Here is a 21,218-nt window from a genome sequence, read left to right as displayed (position 1 = left end):
GCAAATCTTATAGCAATATCTGTCATGAAGTGAAGCAGATTCTTTTCTCTGTCTGGTTCTTTCCAGACCTGTGTTAACCATAGGCACCATTTTCACCTCTCAGTCAGAAGGTAATGAGTTCAAATACCTTTCCAGATGTTTTGATACAAATCTAGACTGTCACTCCAATGACAGAGAGTTGTGTTGTACTCAGATGTTAATGACAAGGACTGGGCTAACTACTGCAATGCTGCTTTGTCATATAAGTGATTCCATAGGGGTGAATGTTTTTTAATGTTTTTGATTGCCCTGCTGTTGTACTTAGGTGGCAAAGTGGCACTGCTAGTAGGGCTGTTGCTTCACAGTTTGAGCAACCCAATTCCAGTCCTAACCTCTGGTGATGTCTGAGCAGAGTCTGTACATTCTCTTTGTGATTGTGTGGATGATCCAGTTTCTTCCACATCTAAAGGGAGGCAGGTTGATGACTTACCTGGCCATTATAAATTGTTCCTGGTGTGTGGGTAATTATCAGCTCTAAGAGATTTAATGGGAATGTAGAGAGAATAAAATGGGAATTACGTAAATGGGTATTGTGGCTTTATAAAACTCTGGTTAGGCTGCATTTAGGGTATTGCATTTGATTCTGAACACCCATTGTCGGAAGGATGTGGAAATTATGGAGAGGATTCTGAAGATTCTGAGAGGATATTGCCTGGATTAGAGGGCATGTTCTATAAAGAGAATTTGGAGAAACAAGGGTTGTTTTCTCTGGAGTGGTGGAGGTTGAAGGGAGACCTGATAGAGGTTTATAAAATTATGAGAGGCCAATATACAGCCAGTATCATTTTCCCAGGATCAAAATGCCTAATACTAGAGGGCATGCATTTAAGATGGAGTAGTGTGGGGGGCTAGGATCAAAGGAGATGCGTGTGGCTTTGGTATGTGACTATGCAGAGGATAGAGAGATGTGGATATGCTTGTTAAAGGGATTAGTTTAATTAGTTAACATTAGTTTAATACTCCAGCACAACACTGTGGGCTAGAAGTTCTATACATGTGCTGTACTGTTCTATGTTCTAACTGAATTCACTACGGAACATTAACATAGGATAATATCTGCATCTTTCATATTTTGTGGTATCTTTTAAATGTATGGATGTTCTAATTATGGAGCAGGAACTTCATAATTGAAAAAATTGCCTCTTCATTGGGAAGAAATGATTTCTTTTCATTTATGGATAAAGACTTCCTTTCATTTATTCAACGTACAATCTTTAGAGCCTGATTATTAACCATCTAAAATATTGAAGTCATCCTCCCCTGACAAATGCTTGTCTTCCCTGAACGGTGAAAAATTTGTCTTTTATTTTGGGTAAAAGTTTGCAGCATTATGGTCATTACTACAATATCCTCCTCAAATGTGTTTATGGTGTTTAATTCAGCTAATAAAAATATATTTACTCGATTTTCTTAATAATTTAGAAGGAATTTATCCTATCCTTTTCTAACATGTATTTTTTTTTCCATTTCCCTCCTGGATCAGTATCAGCAATTTATTTTCTCACTATGCAGGGTCACTTATCTGATACAACTTGGAAGACTTAATTGAAGAAATTAATTTACTTCCAATCTGGCAATGGAAAAGAAATGGCATTTAGAACAACAAAATATCGCGCCAAGTTTATGAATGAATTTTGCCATAATATTAAGTTTAAAGCCCTATTAGCCATTTTCACTTTACTGTTTGCAAGTATGGTAACAGTTAAAATAGGTGATATTACTGCCAATAATCTGAGTATTGTTGGCTTCAGTGCTCACCAGTTTGTAATATTGATCTATTCGAACAGCATAATAAAATGCCCTTGGGGAAATCAACTGCTGTAGCTAATTTGTGCAAGAAGTACTTCCTATTTTGTTTATGTTTCTCTACAGCGTGTCTTTTTTTTTGCTCCCTTTTTAAATTTCTCATGGCTTAAACTAGGACAACTATACAGAGTCTTCAGCGATGGAGTCCAGCCTTTCAGGAATTCTCCATTACAGGTTTCCCCCGCCATCCGAAGGTAGAGTGTTCCTATGAAACGGTTCGTAAGCTGAAATGTCGTAAAGCGAAGAAGTAATTACCGTTTATTTACATGGGAAAATTTTGTGAGCGTTCGCAGACCCAAAAATAACCTACCAAATCATGCCAAATAACACATAAAACCTAAAATAACAGTAACATATAGTAAAGCAACACACATCAAAGTTGCTGGTGAACGCAGCAGGCCAGGCAGCATCTCTAGGAAGAGGTGCTGCCTGGCCTGCTGCATTCACCAGCAACTTTGATGTGTGTTGCTTGAATTTCCAGCATCTGCAGAATTCCTGTTGTTAACATATAGTAAAAGCAGGAATGATATGATAAATACACAGCCTATATAAAGTAGAGATACTTTTCCACAATCATTGCTGAACTGTTCTCCGCAGCGAAAGTCTCACGCAAGCTCCGTTGGCAGAAAATCTCACGCAAGCGCTGTTGGCAAAAACACGGCGCAAGCGCTCTCCAGTAACCTTTAAGCTATGAAGCTGCCAAATCATACCAATAACACATAAAAATACACAGCCGATATAAAGTAGAAATAATGTATGTACAGTGTAGTATCACTTACTGGAATTGGGACAGCGCAGAGCACACTGATTATGGTATGTTAGGCTGAGTCGTTGCAGGTTGGATGGTGCAGTGGCCCCCACCCTCCAGGCCACCAACTGATACATTGCCGCGAAACACGCAGGGGTGCAGTGGTAGCCGGGAGGCACACAGCACATCTTTAAGAAAAAAGCCGAAATAAACATGCTAATTAATTACGTGCTGCCCGACACGTAATTGTCAGCCTAGATTAGTGCCGATTGCCGATTGCATCGCCTCTGATCTGGGCCGACAATTATGTGTAGGGCAGCAACTAATTAATTAGCATGTTTATTTTGGCTTTTTTCTTAAAGATGTGCTGTGTGCCTCCTGGCTACTGCTGCATTCTCCGCGCATCAGTACAGTATCTGTCCACGGCCTGGGTGTTGGGGTGGTGGGACACTGGGGTGTCATCTCGTCGTCTGTTTCCATTAGAGCAGGCAGCTCATCTTCTCCTATGACTGCCCGCCTCAATGTCGAAGGTCGATGTTCGGCATCTGCTGTGGCTGATGTGGAAGGATTGCTTGACTGCTGAGCCTCGCGCATTTTTCTATCATACAGTTCTTTGTAAGGACTCAAAGAATCTTGCAAATATCCCCTAAACCTACGTACCCTTTCAAAATTAAAGTCATACTTTATCATTACTCATTCGGTTTCGATTGTTATCCTTTCCTCCTCCAATTTCATCAGCTCTTCATCTGTCAGTTCTTGGTCATGGGATGCCAAAACCTCTTCAACATCATTTTCGTCAGCTTCCACAAGCCAAACTCACTTTGTCCTTGGTTCGTTCACCACGATCGAAACGCTTAATTATGTCTAGTTTTACGCTAAGTGTAACACCCTTACAAGCTTTTTCAAGCTTTTCCGACACCATAGAACTCTAATAAGTCTTGCAAACGACTGCTCACAGGCTCATGTTAAAGCAATGTTGGCGAGAATGCCGTTCCGAATCCGGGGGAGAGCGGCTGCTCGGGGTGGATGCTGCTTTTTATCGCGCGCTGAATTTTTTTCGTAACAGTAAAAGCACCTTCTAAAAGCGAAAACAGGTTACTAATGTAGGTCTTTCATAACAGTGAGGTTTCCTAAAGCGAACGTTCGAAAAGCAGGGGACACCTGTATGTGCATTTGAGGAGTCTGATTGTAACTCCTATGCAAGGTTAGATTGGTATGGAATCCACAAACCCATTCATTTTTATGGAGATTTTACAGATGCAAGGAAGGAAAGTAGCATATTTTTAATCACTCTTTGTTCTTAGTTTTGAATACCCTTTGGTGATTCAAATATATCGTTTTATAAGTATAGTGATGTGATAGCTGTGGGCAATAGTTTGCAGTTTGTGAGATATTTTTCTCATCTGTTCTAAGCTCTGAGGCCTTCTTTGATGCAGTAGAATGTGATAACAGCACATTTGGAAAGCGGTGAAATGATCGGACAAAGTCAGCATGGATTTGTGAAAGGAAAATCATGTCTGACGAATCTCATAGAATTTTTTGAGGATGTAACTAGTAGAGTGGATAGGGGAGAACAAGTGGATGTGGTATATTTGGATTTTCAAAAGGCTTTTGACAAGGTCGCACACAGGAGATTAGTGTGCAAACTTAAAGCGCACGGTATTGGGGGTAAGGTATTGGTGTGGGTGGAGAATTGGTTAGCAGACAGGAAGCAAAGAGTGGGAATAAACGGGACCTTTTCAGAATGGCAGGCGGTGACTAGTGGGGTACCGCAAGGCTCAGTGCTGGGACCCCAGTTGTTTACAATATATATTAATGACTTGGATGAGGGAATTAAATGCAGCATCTCCAAGTTTGCGGATGACACGAAGCTGGGTGGCAGTGTTAGCAGTGAGGAGGATGCTAAGAGGATGCAGGGTGACTTGGATAGGTTGGGTGAGTGGGCAAACTCATGGCAGATGCAATTTAATGTGGATAAATGTGAAGTTATCCACTTTGGTGGCAAAAATAGGAAAACAGATTATTATCTGAATGGTGGCCGATTAGGAAAAGGGGAGGTGCAACGAGATCTGGGTGTCATTATACACCAGTCATTGAAAGTGGGCATGCAGGTACAGCAGGCGGTGAAAAAGGCGAACGGTATGCTGGCATTTATAGCGAGAGGATTCGAGTACAGGAGCAGGGAGGTACTACTGCAGTTGTACAAGGCCTTGGTGTGACCACACCTGGAGTATTGTGTGCAGTTTTGGTCCCCTAATCTGAGGAAAGACATCTTTGCCATAGAGGGAGTACAAAGAAGGTTCACCAGATTGATTCCTGGGATGGCAGGTCTTTCATATGAAGAAAGACTGGATGAACTGGGCTTGTACTCGTTGGAATTTAGAAGATTGAGGGGGGATCTGATTGAAACGTATAAGATCCTAAAGGGATTGGACAGGCTAGATGCGGGAAGATTGTTCCCGATGTTGGGGAGGTCCAGAACGAGGGGTCACAGTTTGAGGATAGAGGGGAAGCCTTTTAGGACCGAGATTAGGAAAAACTTCTTCACACAGAGAGTGGTGAATCTGTGGAATTCTCTGCCACAGCAAACTGTTGAGGCCAGTTCATTAGCTATGTTTAAAAGGAAGTTAGATATGGCCCTTGTGGCTACAGGGGTCAGGGGGTATGGAGGGAAGGCTGGGTTCTGAGTTGGATGATCAGCCATGATCATAATAAATGGCGGTGCAGGCTCGAAGGGCCGAATGGCCTACTCCTGCACCTATTTTCTATGTTTCTATGTTTCTATGTTTCTAGACACAATATGCCAGCAATTTCATCCTCAGTGATATGAACAATCTACCTGTAGGCCAAATACATAACATTGCAGTGAGTTTGGGCCAGTTTGAAGTCAATAAGTACCAGAATGTTACCACATTGTTAATGTACTATCAGACCCATTTCTAAAAACCAGAATGCTTTCTCAGTTGTATAGATTTTTATATCTATACATGATCTTCTAGGGAATTACAGACAAGGAGTTCAATCTGGCAGAGCTGCTTACTTCACTAATACACATTTTCACATTACTTCACATCATTCAAGAAATTTAACCAGTCAATTCCCAGATGATTATTTTTCAATATCCAGACCAAACATGTATATATGAATTGATTCTTGTGCGACAACTACAAGCAGCATTTAATGAGTTAATGTTGTCCCTGGTCATTAGTACATTTTTATAGTATCTCACTGGGACATCAGAACATACACATGTTGTGTATTTTAATATTTCTGTAGCATTTGAGTAATATTGTAAATATATTGTTCGATTAAGCATTCTTGGTCATTTAAATAATTCACAATAGGTGAAATGTAAAAATCAGAATCAGGCATATTTCATGAAATTTGTTAACTTTGGGACATAGTACTATACAATACATGAAAAATATGGGAAAAAAACTGAATTAAAGTAAGTATATATATGTATATTTAATAGTTAAGTTAAAATAAGTAATGCAAAAACAGAAATAAATTTAAAAAGTAGCGAGATGGTGTTCATGGGTTTATTGTCCATTTAGAAATTGGATGCCAGAGTGGAAGAAGCTGTTCTCAAATCTTTGAGTGTGTGCCATCAGGCTTCTGTACCTCCTCCCTGATGGTAGCCATAAGAAGAGGGCAAGTCCTGGGTGGTGGGGGTCCTTAATAATGAATGTAGTCTTCCTGAGACACTGCTCCTCGAAGATGTCTTGTGTGCATCGGAGGCTAGTACCCATGATGGAGCTGACTAGTTTTACAACTTTCTGCAACTTACTTCAATCTTGTGCAGTAGCATGCGCCCCCACCTCCACCCAGACAATGATGCAGCTAGTCTGAATTCTCTCTATGGTTCATCTGTAGAAATTTTTGAGTGTTTTAGTAGACAAAACAAATCTCTTCAAACTCCAAATGATATATAGCCACCACCTTGCCTTCTTTATAGCTGTATCAATATGTTACAACCAGGTTAGATCCTCAGAGGTATTGACACCCAGGAACTTGAAACTGCTCACTTTTTCCACTTCAGATCCCTCTATGAGGAGTGGTTTGTGTTCCGTTATTCTAGGCTTTCCGAAGTCCCACAATCAGCTCTTTGGTCTTACTAACACTGAGTGCAAGGATAGACTTAAATAATTTAACCTCTTCGTCACGAAGGATGATTGCATTTCTTACTTTAATGGCTAGAAGGTCCATTTTGTTGAATTGGAAAGAGATTAACCCTCCTAATGTATCTCACTGGTTTTCACAAACTATGGTGTGTTTGAATTTGGAGAAAATTAGAAGTGCAGTTTATGACCCTTCCATTAAGTTTGAAAAAACTTGGAGGCCATTCATTCAGCATTTTCATTTGATGTAATTTGATCATTTCCAAACCTGTTTTATCTCTCTGTACTGTTGTTGGAGGGGAATGGAGTCGTCGACACTAAGGTTTTCTTCTTTTCCATTTTTAAGTTGTTAGTTTTGCCCAAGTCTTTTAGTTTAGTTGATTAATTCTGTTTTTCTTTGGGGATGGGGTTTGTTTTTCTTGTTTTGTTTTTTTTCTTTTTCATGATTTTTTTCCCATTTTTTTTTGCTTTGTATTATCCGTTGTTAGTTCTACATGATTGGGAGCTTTGTTAATTTACACTACTTGATTTTACAATTACTTTTCTTAAGTGCAACAATATATCTCCTACTATTTGTATTATTGCTATGTTTTGTTTCTATATTTTGAAATGAATAAAAAGATTGAAAAGGAACACTGAGTGCAAGGTTGTTGCTATGACACCACTCAATGAGCTATATATCTTGCTCCTATATGCCCTCTCATTACCATCTGAGATTCAACCAACATCAGTAAATTTATAGATGGCATTTGAGCTGTGCCTAGCCACACTGTCACGGGTGTAGAGAGAGTAGAGCGGTGGGCTAAGCATACATCCCTGTTGTGTGCCAGTGTTGATTGACAGTGAGGTGGAAGATCCGGGTACAGAGGACCAGATTCTGTTCCCTTTCAATCAGGACTGTAGGAATGACAGTGTTAAATGCTGAGCTATAGTCAATAAACAGCATCTTGACATAGGCACTTGCATTGTCCAGGTGATCCGAGGCCACATGTAGAGCCATTGAGATCGCATCTGCTATAGACTTATTGTGGCGATAGGCAAACTGCAGAGGGTCCTGGTCCTTACTGAGACAGGAGATAATTCTAGCCATGACCAACCTCTCAAAGCATTTCATCACTGTAGATGTGGGTGCTACTGGACAATAGCTGTAAAGGCAGCTCATCCTGCTCTGCTTGGGCACTGGTATAATTGTTGCCCTTTTGAAGCAGGTGGGAACTTCTGACCATAGCAATGAGAGATTGGAAATGTCTTTGAGTATCATTGCAAGTTGGTTGGCACAAGTTTTCAAGCGTCACTGGATACTCCATCGGGGTCTGCTGCCTTGCGAGGGTTCACCCTCCTGAAAGACAACCCAATGTTGGCATCTGAGAGAGAGATCACAGTGTCATCGAATGCTGCAGGGATCCTCATGGCTTTAGTTTTACTCTCCCTTTCAAAGTGAGCATAAAGGATGTTCAGCTTGTCTGGGAGTGAAACATCACTGCCATTCATGATGCTGGGTTTTGCTTTGTAGCAAGTAGTGGGCTACAAACCTTGCCAGAGTTGAAGTGCATCTGACATCGTATCTAACATCTCTCTGTTTCTTAGCTTTTGAAATAGCCCTTTGCAGGTCATACCTGGTCTGTTTGTACTGACCTGGGCCACCCGACTTAATGCCACAGAGCCCTCAGCGGACTACAAACCTCCTGGTTCATCCATGCCTTTGGTTTGAGAACGTACAGCAAGATTTTGTAGGCACACTCATCCACACAACTTCTAATGAAGTTGGTGACAACTGCTGCATACTCAATCAGACTCAAAGATGAATCCTGAATAGAGTTCAATCCACCAATTCGAAGCAGTCCTGTAAGCTCTCCTGTGCCTCCCTTGTCTATACCTTCCTCACTACTGGTGTTGTAGTCTTCAGTTTCTGCCTATACTCAGGGAATAGAAATACAGCCAGGTGGTCAGACCTTCCTGTGTGGCCACGGGATAGCACAGCAGGCACTCTTGACCTGAGTGTAAACGTGGTCCAATGTATTGTTTCATCTGGTACTATAAGTTGCTTGTTGATAATAATTATTTAGTGGCTTTATCAAGCTGGCCTGCTTAAAATCCCCCCAGATGATGGCGAAAGGCATCAGGGATGTGTGAATTGCATGCATCATGACGTTACCATGAGATATGTGCGCACCTTGCTTAAAGTAAAATACAAACTAAGACTTGCATTTCTCGGCTCTCTTGTTTTCCTTTGAAATATTTTAATCTTTTGAAGTTACAAAACGTAACAGTAGTGACAAAGTATTTTTACAATGAACCCAAGATAGCTACTGAGTTGTTGGAGCGCAGTGAGAGGTGCAAGTTTTTTTTTAAAGCAGCGCAGCACACATTCTTTGGAAGGGAAGACACAATCGAGTTAGAAAGAGGCAGAAAATGGAGAAGTTCATGGTTCATAAATAATGAGTACTGCGTGATATGGTCCTAAAAAAGAAATCAGAAATAGCTGGCTACATTGGAAAGATAGACATGCTCGATTGCTCCACATGTGACTGACTCATGTATACTGAGATAATTGAACAGTATTTTGAAGCAAATGGAATAATCAATGAGAAACGAGTATCAATTTTGCTCAGTGCATTGCATTTAAAATTATTCAGTTTGCTTCGAAGTTTTACTGTTGCAAGCAAACCAGCAGAAATGAGCTTTACTGATATTGTTGAAATAGTGCAGGAACATTTAGAACCAAACCGATTGTTGAATGCAGACTGTTTTAGGTTTCATAAGTGGAATCAAAAGTAAGGGAGTACATTTCAGTGCATATGGCTAAATTAAAGAGATTGTCTGAGCATTGTCAGTTCAATGATGGGCTTAATGATGCACTGAGTGATTGTTTAATTTGTGGTATTTTATAAGAAAGCATTCAAAAATGATTCTCAACATTTAAAAGAGCAATTGAAATATCTGTATCAATGGAAACAGCAGACAGATAAAACTGAGTTGCAGTTAGGAATGAAAGGGATCATGAACGAAATTGCAGCATTTAGATGGAGGCCAACCAGGCAGAATAAATTGTGTTACATTGTGGCATGGGCTCACACACACCAATGCAGATTTAAAGGTGAAACTTGTTGAAAATGCAACAAAGTAGGACACATACAAAGAGTATGTTGGGCAGACAAAAATAGATTGCACAGAGAAGAGAAAAAGATAAAAAGTCGAGTTGCAGTTTCAAAAACAGCACTAATTGCATGTTGTTAATGAAAAATCTGATAATGATGAGAGTGCCACAGAACTGTGTAGCTTGAGACCTACTATGTGGAAACTAACAAAAGGCAAGCAATATGGCTTACACCAGAAGTGAATGGAAAATTAATTAAAATAAAAGGGTGGTGAGAGTTGATATTGGACCACTGGAAAACAATGCTGGTGAGGTAGTAATAGGGGATAAAGAAATGGCAGATGAACTTAATAACTACTTTGCTGTAGTCTTTACTGTGGAAAACAGCAACTATATGCCAGATGTCCATGAGTGTCAGGGAGCAAGAGTGAGTTTCATTGCTATTACAAAGGGAAAAGTGCTAGGCAAACTCAAAGGTCTTTAGGTGAATAAGCCATCTGGACCACTTGGACTACAACCCAGAGTCCTGAAAGAGGTTGTTGAAGAGATAACAGATACATTGGTCATGATCTTTCAAGAATCACTTGATTCTAGCATGGTCCCGGAGGACTGGAAAATTGCAAATGTCACTCCACTCTTTAAGAAGGGAGGAATACAAAAGAGAGGAAATTACAGGCCAGTTAGCCTAACCTCAGTGGTTGGAAAAATGTTGGAGTCTATTATTAAGAACGAGGTTTCAGGGTACTTGGAGACTAATGACAAAAAAAGTCAAAGTCAGCATGGTTTCTGTAAGCCAAAATCTTGCCTGACAAAATGTTAGAATTCTTCAAGGAATTAACGAGCAGGTTGGACAAAGGAGAGGCAGTAGATGTAATTTACTTGGATCTTCAGAAGGCTTTTGAGAAGGTGCCACACGTAAGGCTGCTTAACAAGATAAAATCCTAAGGCTTTAGAGGAAAGATAATGGCATGGATAGAGGAATGGCTGATAGGCAGAAGGCAGCGAATGGGAATAAAGGAGGCATTTGCTGGTTGGTTACCAGTTACTAGTGGTGTTCCTCAGGGGTCAGTATTGGGACCGATACTTTTCGCACTGTTTGTCAATGATTTAGATAGAGAAATTGATGACTTTGTGGCAAAGTTTGCGGACGATATGAAGATAGATGTAGGGGTAGGTAGTGCTGAGGAAGCAATGCAGTTGCAGCAGACAAATTGGAAGAATAGGCAAAAAAAGTGGCAGATGGAATACAGTGTTGGGAAATGTACAATAATGCATTTTGGTAAAAGGAACAATAATGCAAACTATTATCTAAATGGGGAGAAAGTTCAAACATTTCAGGTGCAGAGAAGCTTAGAAGTCCTCATGCAAAACTCCAAATGTGGTAAAGAAAACAAATGCAATATTGACTTATATTTTAAGGGGAATAGAATATAAAAACAAGGAGATAATGCTGGAGCTTTATAAGACATTAGTTAGGCTGCACTTGGAGTATTGTCAACAGTTTTTGGCCCCTTATTTTAGAAAGGATGTGTTGTCATTGGAGAGAGTCCAGAGGATGTTCACAAGAGTGACTCTGGGAATGAAGGGGTTAACATATGAGTTGCATTTGGTAGCTTTGGGCCTGTACTCACTGAAATTTAGAAGAATGTTTGGGGATCTCATTGAAACTTACCAAACGTTGAAAGGACTAGATAAAGGTGGATGTGAAGAGGGTGTTTCCTCTGGTTGAGGTTAATCGAGAATTAGAAGGCACAGCCTCAAAACTGAGGGGTGACCTGTTAGAACAGAAGTAAGGAGGAATTTTTTATCCGAAGAGTGGTGAATCTGTGGAATGCTCTGCCACAGACTGTGGTGGAGGCCAAGTCCATGGGTATATTCAAAGTGGAAGTTGATAGATTCCTGACTGGTCGGAGCATCAAGGGATATGGTGAGAGGGCAGGTGTACAGGGTTTAATGGGATCAGGGATCAGCCATGATGAAATGGTGGAGCAGACTCACTGGGGCTCAGCTGTTTCAGTCATTCCACAAAATGAGTTTGATTGGCATTTCAAAGATACTAAACTGAAGCTTGTAGATATCCAATGGTGAACTTATACTGGAGAAAAGATAATGCTTGTGGGAATGACAATTATGACAGTGAAATACAACAAGCAACAAGCCTGGGCTTGTATGTGGTAAAACAGGAAACCAGCATTGTGGGGATGTGAGTGGCTGAGATAACTAGAACTTGACTGGTGATCCATCCACCCCTACATTCCCTATAATAAAGCCATCTGAAAGCAAATATTAATAAAGATCATGGATGATGCCACAACTGTTGCTCATAAGAGGACAAACAGTTGTTAGTGCCAACCTCTGTGCCTCTGATTGTAAAGCATACTGGACCAAGGAAGGACCATGCTGCTCAGTAGGAGCATGAAAGTAATGACAGCACTAGTCTGATTACAACAGTCTTTGTAGGTAACATATCTGAGCAAGTTTCTGATATGTTAATCAGGCAGTTACTTATGAGATGTGGCTTGGCTTTCAACTGGAAGAGAGTTCAAGGAACTTCAAGAAAGTTGCAAGCATTAAGTATAAAGTGAGTATAAAGAACCAGAATCTGCTTTGCATGCATTAAGTTTATTGCATGAACTTCAAGAGGGGACAAAAAGCTATTTGTAACAATAAATGCAAAGACCAAAGCTCAGCTGGATGAAGGTAAGGTTAAAAAAAAAGTCAGTGAAGATACAGAAAACAAAGGATTCATCAGATAATGTTGTGGATGAGGAAACTAAGAGGAAAGATCAGATCGGAAAGGGATCAATAGGAGGATTAAAAAGAGTGCACTGTAGTGAAGTAAATGCACATTCCCAAGATCAAGATGCGCATCCTAGAAAGAAGAAAAGAAATGAAAGGTGTCTACAGTTTAGAGAACCACTTTCTTCAGTCTCAGAGTCAACTTCTACAAACAGCATGGAGGAGGCCCAAGAACCTGAGATTATTTTCACAGCCACAAGTCTCACCTGCCAAGTTGAATGACTTCCCTTGTCAGGAAAGATATTATCCCTTAAGAGCAAGAAATCCTTCACAGTGATTAAATCTTTAGGCTTGAATGGGACAATTTATAATTTACTATGCTGTGGATGTCTGTATAGTAGTTGTATTATTTAGGTTTCCCCTGCTATCCGAAGGTAGAGCATTCCTATGAAACGATTCGTAAGCCGGAATGTCGTAAAGTGAATAAGCAATTACCATTTTTTAATATGGGAATAATTTTTGAGTGTTCCCAGACCCAAAAAATAACCTACAAAATCATGCCAAATAACACATAAAACCTAAAATAACAGAACATACAGTAAAAGGAGAAATGATATGATAAATACACAGCCTATATAAAGTAGAAATACTTTCCTGCAGCGTTGTCTAGCACAGCGAAAATCTCGCGGAAGTGCTCTCGGCAGAAACACTCTCTCCAGTAACGTTTAAGCTATGAAGCTGCCAAATCATACCAAATACCACATAAAAATACACAGCCTATATCAAATAGAAATAATGTATGTTAAGTGTAGTTTCACTTACTGGATTCAGGAAGACTCCAATAAATTGCAGTTTCGTCACAGTTAAACACTTGCTTATACGAATCACCACCTGACGCAATCAGCAATCGCCTCTGATCTGGGCTGACATTTACGTGCTGAGTGGCACCTAATTAATTAGCTTGTTACTTTCGGCTTTTTTCTTAAAGATGTGCTGGGTGCGTTCCGACTACCGCTGTACTACTGCATTCTTCACGGCAATGTATCGGTCCGCGGCCCAGAGGTTGGGGACCATTGCTTAAACTATGAAGCTGTCCTTGCCTCATAAACTGATCAAACCACCTATGACTACCTTTAAATTCCACTTTTGCAACACTTTCATCACCATCATCCAGTACTTTGTTTCAGCTTATTAAAAAGACTGACTGATTTCTCCTTAAGTATAAGGAAACTTAATGGAACACCATGCTTTGTACACTTATCAATCCACTCAAGCAATAGACTTTCCATTTTATCCATTATTGGATGCTGACTAAGAGAGACCACTTTGCTACGAGCAGAACCAACAGTAACATCGGCAGCTTTCAAAATTCTTTCTCTCTGCGTATAAATAATGCGAATGGTGGACGCAGGCAAGTTCAACGTGCAGACAATGTCCTTACTTGGTTCACCACGATTGAAACGCTTAATTATGTCTAGTTTTATGCTAAGTGTAACACCCTTACGAGCTCTTTTAGGCTTTTCCGATACCTTAGAACTCATCTTGCTAACGGATGCACAAAATAAATCGAGATAAAGCATGTGTTTAAGCAATGCCGGCTAGTATTCTGTTCCGGGGGAGGAGCTTGGCTGCTCGGGGCACACGCTGCCTTTTTTCATAACAGTAAAAACACCTTCTGTTAGCGAAAACAGGTAACTAATGTAGGACTTTCGTAACAGTGAGGTATCTTAAAGCGAACATTCGGAAAACAGGGGCCACCTGTATAGTATATTGTGTATATAGCTGAGATGCATTCTACACTGAGTTGGAGTTTATAGCTAAGCAGAGAGGAGTACTATGTATTTAATATTTTGGTAATACTTGAGTCTGTCTAGGTACCATATCCGATGCGAACTTTGGTGACCATGGTTTTCCATATAGATCTATCCTTCGTTTTTTGGATGACTTCCATTTCCTCGACGTGTAGCCACCTGGCTAGGCTTTTGATGTACATAAGCCCAGGTCTTCCTCTAGGTTTACTCCTCTCAATCTTTCCAGAGAGCATGAGTTTTTCTAGTTCATCTTTCCGCATGATGTGTCCTAGGAAACTGAGTTGTCTTTCTCTTATTGTTGGTATGAGTGATCAAACTGCTTGGGCTCTTCTGAGAACTTCTTCATTTGATGTGTGTGTGGTCCATGATATTTTTAACATTCTCCCGTAGAACCATAACTCAGCTGCTTCTAGTCTCTTTTCCATTGCTGGGGTCCAGCATTCACTTCCATAAGTCAGGATAGAATAAATGTAGCACTGCAGTATTCTATTTTTAGTGTATGTGCTCATCTTTCTGTCTGTTAATATGGTCTTCATTTTTTTGATATTTGAGTATTATTGTAAATATACTGTTTGCTTATGCATTCTTGTACATTTAAATAATTCACCATGGGTTATATATAAAATTACATGAATTGCTTATGTCATAATATTACCACCTAATATGTGTGCACCTCACATAAAGGAGAAACTGAGACTTGCATCTCTCAGCTCTCTTGTTTTCATTTGGATAAGTTTAACGTTTTGAAGTTGCAAACCACAACAATAAGTAAATGGGAGCAGGAGTAAGGCACTCAGAATGAGCATGATCCGCCCAAAGCCTCAGTGCCTCTTTAGTGCCACTTCCCCAAAACCCTTGGTTTCCTGATCTTCCAGAAATCTATCTTTTTCTTCTTTAAGTACCCCCAATAATCAAGCCTCCACCTTTAATGATTTCAGAGATTCACCACCTCTGCAAAAAGCCGTTTCTACACACATCAGTTTCAAGAAAACATAATTAGAACTAAACAAAAAAAAGTCAATTTTAATGCAGAGTTGTTTAATTGATTATACTGTAGCTAAACTGTTGTGATTAAGTGATTAGGGTTTTGCTGGTTAGTTCAAGAACTGAATTTTTGAAGGGAAATAAATGCTCTTGAACCTGGTGGTAACTGTGGGCCTCTGTACCTCCTGTAGCTACGAAAAGATAGTATGGGGCTCTTTGATGATAGGTGTTGCCTTCTTGAAGAAGCAGAATCTTCTATAGATATGATCAGCAGTGGGGAGGGCTGTGCCCCTGATATATGGGGCAGAGCCTATTTCTCTCCGCAGCTTTTTACATCCCTGTGCATTCAACTCGCTGTACCAGACCGTGACACAACCAGTCACGATACATCTATAAAAGTTTGCTAGTGTTCTATGATAAGCCGAAACTCCTTAACCTCCGAAGAAAATGAAGTCCTGGGTATGCCTTCCTTATGATTGCATCTGTGCACTGGGTCCAGGACACATCATCAAATACATTAATATGCAGGAATTTAAAGCAACCAACTCACTCCACCATTGAATCCCCAATGCAGACTGGTGTAGGTTCACCCCCTGTCCCCTTGAAGTAAGCAACCAGCTCTTCAGCTTTGTTGATGTTAAGCAAGGGATTTTGTGGCACCACTCAACCAGGTGACTTACCTTGCCTTCTGTGTTTCATGCAACAACGGTACTGTTAGCGGCGAATTTGAGGATGGCATTGGATCTGAGCTTAGCCACAAAGTCTTGCATATTGTGTGAGAATACGCAATTAATTCCGAAGTATTTAATCTCTGGTGCAATGCAATATGAAAATTTATGACTGACAGGTTACGGTGATGAATTTCCAAAGGATAGATGACAAAGCACAAGATCCCATCATAGGCCTGCTTGCATATGGTGCCTCTTAAGCAGTACAGGCAGAAGAAATGCTACATGAACAACTTGACTTTATTTCCCACTGAGGTGCTGGTGGCACCTGGCTGTGACCACAATTGCCCTTTTCAGAATGTCAAGTAAAATACTCTGCAGTGAAGAGGCAAGGCAGGAGAGGATAGCTTTTGCCTCTGTGCCCTCAGTTGCTTTGACTGGCAAATGAATTAGGGCCAGCATTGCAGACAGCCTCAGAATGCATGTGCACTGCACTGATAAATTGAATGCACTGTTTTCAGTATTAACAGAATTCTAACACTGATTATCAATGGGATACACTGTTCATGAAGTTCCTTTTGCTTTAGAATAACATAACTGGTTTATGCATGTATAATTAAATAATCATAAATCTATAGTATTTGAACAAGCTTTTTTTCAATGGATTTAATACTCAGATTCAAGATATTTTTGTTGAGCATAAAATTACTTCATAAGGAGTTTTCCATCATTTACCTCATGATGCAGATTTGATAAATCTTTTTGCAAGTCGTTCTATTTGATTACGTCTTCTATCACTTTCATTGAACTGTTAGCTAAAATTATTCATTAAAACACCATTGTCTAATGTATTCAGTTCAATTTCTACCCTGTTTAATTAACTACAAATAGTGAAAAACTATCCAAAGACTTCATTCCTGGTTCTCCCAATACAGTAATTTCACCAGCATGTTCACATATGTGTACTGTAGCTAAATATGCAATTATTTTACCTGTGGAGCCTCTTCATATGCTTCAGCTTCAATTCCACCTTCTGATTCCATTGCACTTTCCCCTACGGTTTCTTCAACAGCTTCTTGCCCGAACTCTTCAGGCTGTTGTAAGAGAAAAAGTAAATATTAATTCACGAGTTTATAAATTAGTACGATGATACAATTAAAACTATCATTTTAACTCAACACACAAGGTGTATGCCATCTACTTGTATTTTTAGAAAGCAGATATAAAAAATCACATAGAAGTATTGATGGGAGTCATTGTAGTGAAAATAAAATTAAGAATTGGTTTAACAATTTAAAGCAAGAGGTGTTTAAAAAGCTGTTTAAAATCTCGACCAATGAACCTTGAACAAATGAATTTCTGCATGAATTGATTTGATTCTATTATGATTCCTTTTTAAAATAACAAATGGATTACACATTTGCTGTCAAATATTTCAATATTATTAGTTTTGGACTTGTAATATCTTTATATTGATTTTGTAATGTTGGCCCTTTTATCTTCTGGTGCAATAAAATGACTGCATTACCAGTTTAATTCTAAAACCAAATCGTCTTTACATGTGCATATGCGATAGTGTTAGACACAAAAGATTTAGTGATTTATGAAATATATAAGGTGACAATCTAGAGAGACAATTAGAACATATGCTATTGATTCATTTTAGTATAAATAGGGTAATTTTCAAATAGGAAATTAGATTTAAGACTACAACATATCAGTGATTGGTGGCATGGAGTAGTATCTGAGATATTTTGGAGCAAAAGAGACTTTAATGTTTGGTTCCCTTTACTTTAGTTTACCACACCTTAAATCTGTGACTCTTTGGCAGATTGGAAGATAAGAGACATATTTAGCATATCATCACAAGGTGTCTTGAATTATTTTACAGTTAAAGCAGGATTTAATGTAACTGTACAGTCATATAACTAACATTGTTAATTTAATCCATTTGTTCTGATTGTGTCAGCCACTTTCTTATCTATAAACTGTAACAGCCTGTAATGGCTCACTTTCAAATCTAAGCTAATAAAAAAGACACTGTTGTTGTACCATATAACCTACTGTATAATATAGGACTACTTTATGTTGTACTAATACATCGTATTGAGCACACGCTATTAGGTGCGTATGGATCTCTATATATGTGTATTCAGTTCAGTTTTAGTTAGTAAAGAACCCTGTTGATTTAGCTCCCGTCTCCAGTGTTTTTAGTAATGATATTGTTGTGTAAACCGGCCACATACACAACAAATTGGCGACGAGGTTAATGAACCTACATCGTATCAGAACGCAGCGTTATGAGTGATAACGACACTTGGAAGAAGAGAGCAAGGTATGAGCCAAGGAGCGGGAGAAGGAGGCCGCAAGTCTAAAAGGAAGTGGGAGACACAGTCGGAGCTGCAACACGGCCAGACAAGACCACAGCCGGCGCTGACCTCAGGGGCTGATGGGCTGTCTGCCCCAGAAGGGAGATTTAAAAAAAGGAGCGACACACGCATCTAGCCAGAGTACGCTTGCGACTCTAGCAAAAAAAAGGTCACACGAGTCAAAAAGAAGACAAGTGACGGGGGTTAAATTCACAAGGGACTGAAGCTAAATTAACATATCAAGGATGGCGTTAATTGGAACCATTACAGCATTTGATAGTGGCATTGAAGACTGGGCAAATTATATTGAAAGAAGAGTGTTATATTGTGATGCTAACAATGCTAATGAAGAAGAGAAAGCCAGCGGCTTACTTAGTGTAATGGGTGCAAAAACGTACGGCCTGCTATGGAGCTTTTTAGCTCCTGAAAAACCAGCTGACAAAACGTTCAAACAAATAGTAGACACTCTCCAACAGCATTTAAACCCCAAACCACTGGTCACTGCTGAAAGATTTTAATTCCATAAATGAAATCAGAGCAAAAATGAAAGCATTTCTGAATATTGTGTTGATTTGCACAGATTATCAGAACATTGTCAATTTGGAGCTGGTCTATCAGACGCATTGAGGGACAGGTTAGTGTGTGGCATGCACTGTGAAACCACACAAAAGAAGCTCCTGTATGAAAAAGACCTACATTTGAGAAACTGCTAAACATCTCACTAGAAACAGCTGCACAAGGTGCTTCTGAGATTCAACAAAAATCTATGGAATATGCCACAAATAAAATTTCACTGCACAGAAATGAAGGAAAGAAATGTTACCATTGTGGGAACAGGTCACGTGACCCTGATGATTATTGGTTGAAAGATAAAGAATGCAGAAACTGTGGCAAACAGGGCCACATTGGCAGAGTATGCAAAGCTAGTAAACAGTAGAAAAAGGACAAATTACAGAGAAACAAGAAACCCCAGAAAAGAAAATACAACAATATGCACAAAGTGAAAGAAAACAATACTGTTGAAAATGACTCAGACAAAGTGAATTGTCTTGTCTGCAACTTCACAGTGTGAAAGACACAGGTGATCGAAGAGTAATTTGGATCAATCCACAAATGGCAGGCGTGAGACTGAAAATGGAGTTAACACAGGCTCAGCTTTAACAGTGATCTCTGTACACGACTACAATCAACTGTTTTCTCACATACCTCTGAAACGAACTAAACTACTGCTGAAGACTTACACAGGACATAAAGTGTGTCCCAAAGGTAAAATTAATGTGGCAGAGACCTATAGAGAAAAAAAAACAGCAGCTGAACCTCTATGTACTGAAAAATGGAGGACCACCATTGCTGGGATGTGAATGGCTCAGGAAAATCCAGTTGGATTGGCACACCATCAAGACACTTGATGTGTCAGCAAAGGTGGGCAGCAAGGCTACATCTGAGAGACTGTCACAAATACTTGCTGACTCTGAAGAAGAGTTCACAAAAGGAATAGGAAAACTTCAGGGCATGAAGGCAAAGACTGAAATAGAGGAAATGCACGTCCAAAATTTCACAAAGCCAGGCCAGTGCCATATGCAATCCGTCCTACAGTAGAGGCTGAGCTGAAAAATCTGGAGCAGACTGGGGTCCTGTCAAAGGTGGATTGGAGTGAATGGGCCACGCCTATTGTTCCAGTGATGAAGAAAACCTCCAGCACAAAACCAGGAAAACTAAGCAAGGTGCGCAAATGTGGCGACTTTAAAGAGATTGTCAATGTAGTTCTCCGCACAGTACAGTATCCCCTACCCCGTTTTGAGGACATCTTTGCTTCCCTGTCAGGAGGGGAACATTTCACAAAAATTGATTTGACCCAGGCTTACTTTCAAATGGAAATCGAGGAAGCATCCAAGAAATACCTGACAATAGATGCACACAAAGGACTTTACCAGTACAACAGGTTGGTGTTTGGGATAGCATCAGCGCCTGCAATTGGGCAAAGGGCAATGGACCAGGTTCTGCAGGGACTCAGTGTAACCTGGATGACATCATTGTCACTGGCAACGATGACGACGAACATCTTTCTAACCTAAAACAAATACTCACCAGGTTACAAGAATATGGGCTCAGAGCTAATCGACAGAAATGTGAGTTTTTCAAAAAGGAAATTTCACACTGTGGGCATGTGATCAACAAGGATGGCTTACACGTCTCCAGACAAGATAGAAGCAGTGCTTAAGGCACCACCACCTGAAAATGTGTCTCAGCTAAGAGCATATCTTGGTCTAGTGAACTACTACCACAAGTTCTTGCCTAACCCAACCACAGTACTACACCCACTAAATGCATTATTACAGACAGGGACACAATAGAAGTGGACTGAGAGCTGTGAGAAAGCGTTTTAAGAAACTAAAAGACTCATAACTTCAGAAGGGGTGCTTGCGCACTTTGGCCCCTCCTTACCTATCTGACTAGCTTGAGATGCCTCGCCCATGGGATAGGAGCTGTGTTATCCACAAGTTTCCAGATGGCTCCAAAAGACCAATAGCCTTTGCCTCAAGAACGTTAACTTCAACTGAACCCAACTACGCACAGATTGACAGAGAGGCCCTAAGCCTCGTGTGGGGAGTTAAGAAATTCAGTCACTACCTGTATGGCCAAAAGTTTACTCTGTTGACTGACCATCAGCCTCTTGTGTCAATCTTCAATCCAAGAAAAGGTGTTCCAGTGATGACAGCACAAAGTCTACAGCGATGGTCCATTTTCTTAGGAGGCCACAGGTATGACATTGAACACAGGGAGGACCAAGCAACACAGCAACGCAGATGGTTTGTCACATTTACCACTGCCCACT

The 21,218-nt window shown here is 40.1% G+C and overlaps 1 protein-coding gene across 2 annotated transcripts in view; it reads right to left on the bottom strand.

Moving 5' to 3' along the window:
* Nucleotides 1–21,218, bottom strand: part of sncb (synuclein, beta) — a 104,411-nt gene that overhangs the window by 40,681 nt on the left and 42,512 nt on the right. For both annotated transcript variants that reach the window (XM_063052719.1, XM_063052720.1), the window contains exon 5: nucleotides 17,006–17,107. In XM_063052719.1, coding sequence (XP_062908789.1) covers nucleotides 17,006–17,107 — 102 coding nt within the window. The remainder of the gene's footprint in view (nucleotides 1–17,005; nucleotides 17,108–21,218) is intronic.

The sequence above is a fragment of the Mobula hypostoma genome, chromosome 7 (genome assembly GCF_963921235.1).
Source record: "Mobula hypostoma chromosome 7, sMobHyp1.1, whole genome shotgun sequence".
Taxonomy (NCBI): domain Eukaryota; kingdom Metazoa; phylum Chordata; class Chondrichthyes; order Myliobatiformes; family Myliobatidae; genus Mobula; species Mobula hypostoma.
The sequence above is the reverse complement of the archived record's forward strand: the minus strand, read 5'-3'. Positions and strand labels throughout refer to the sequence as shown.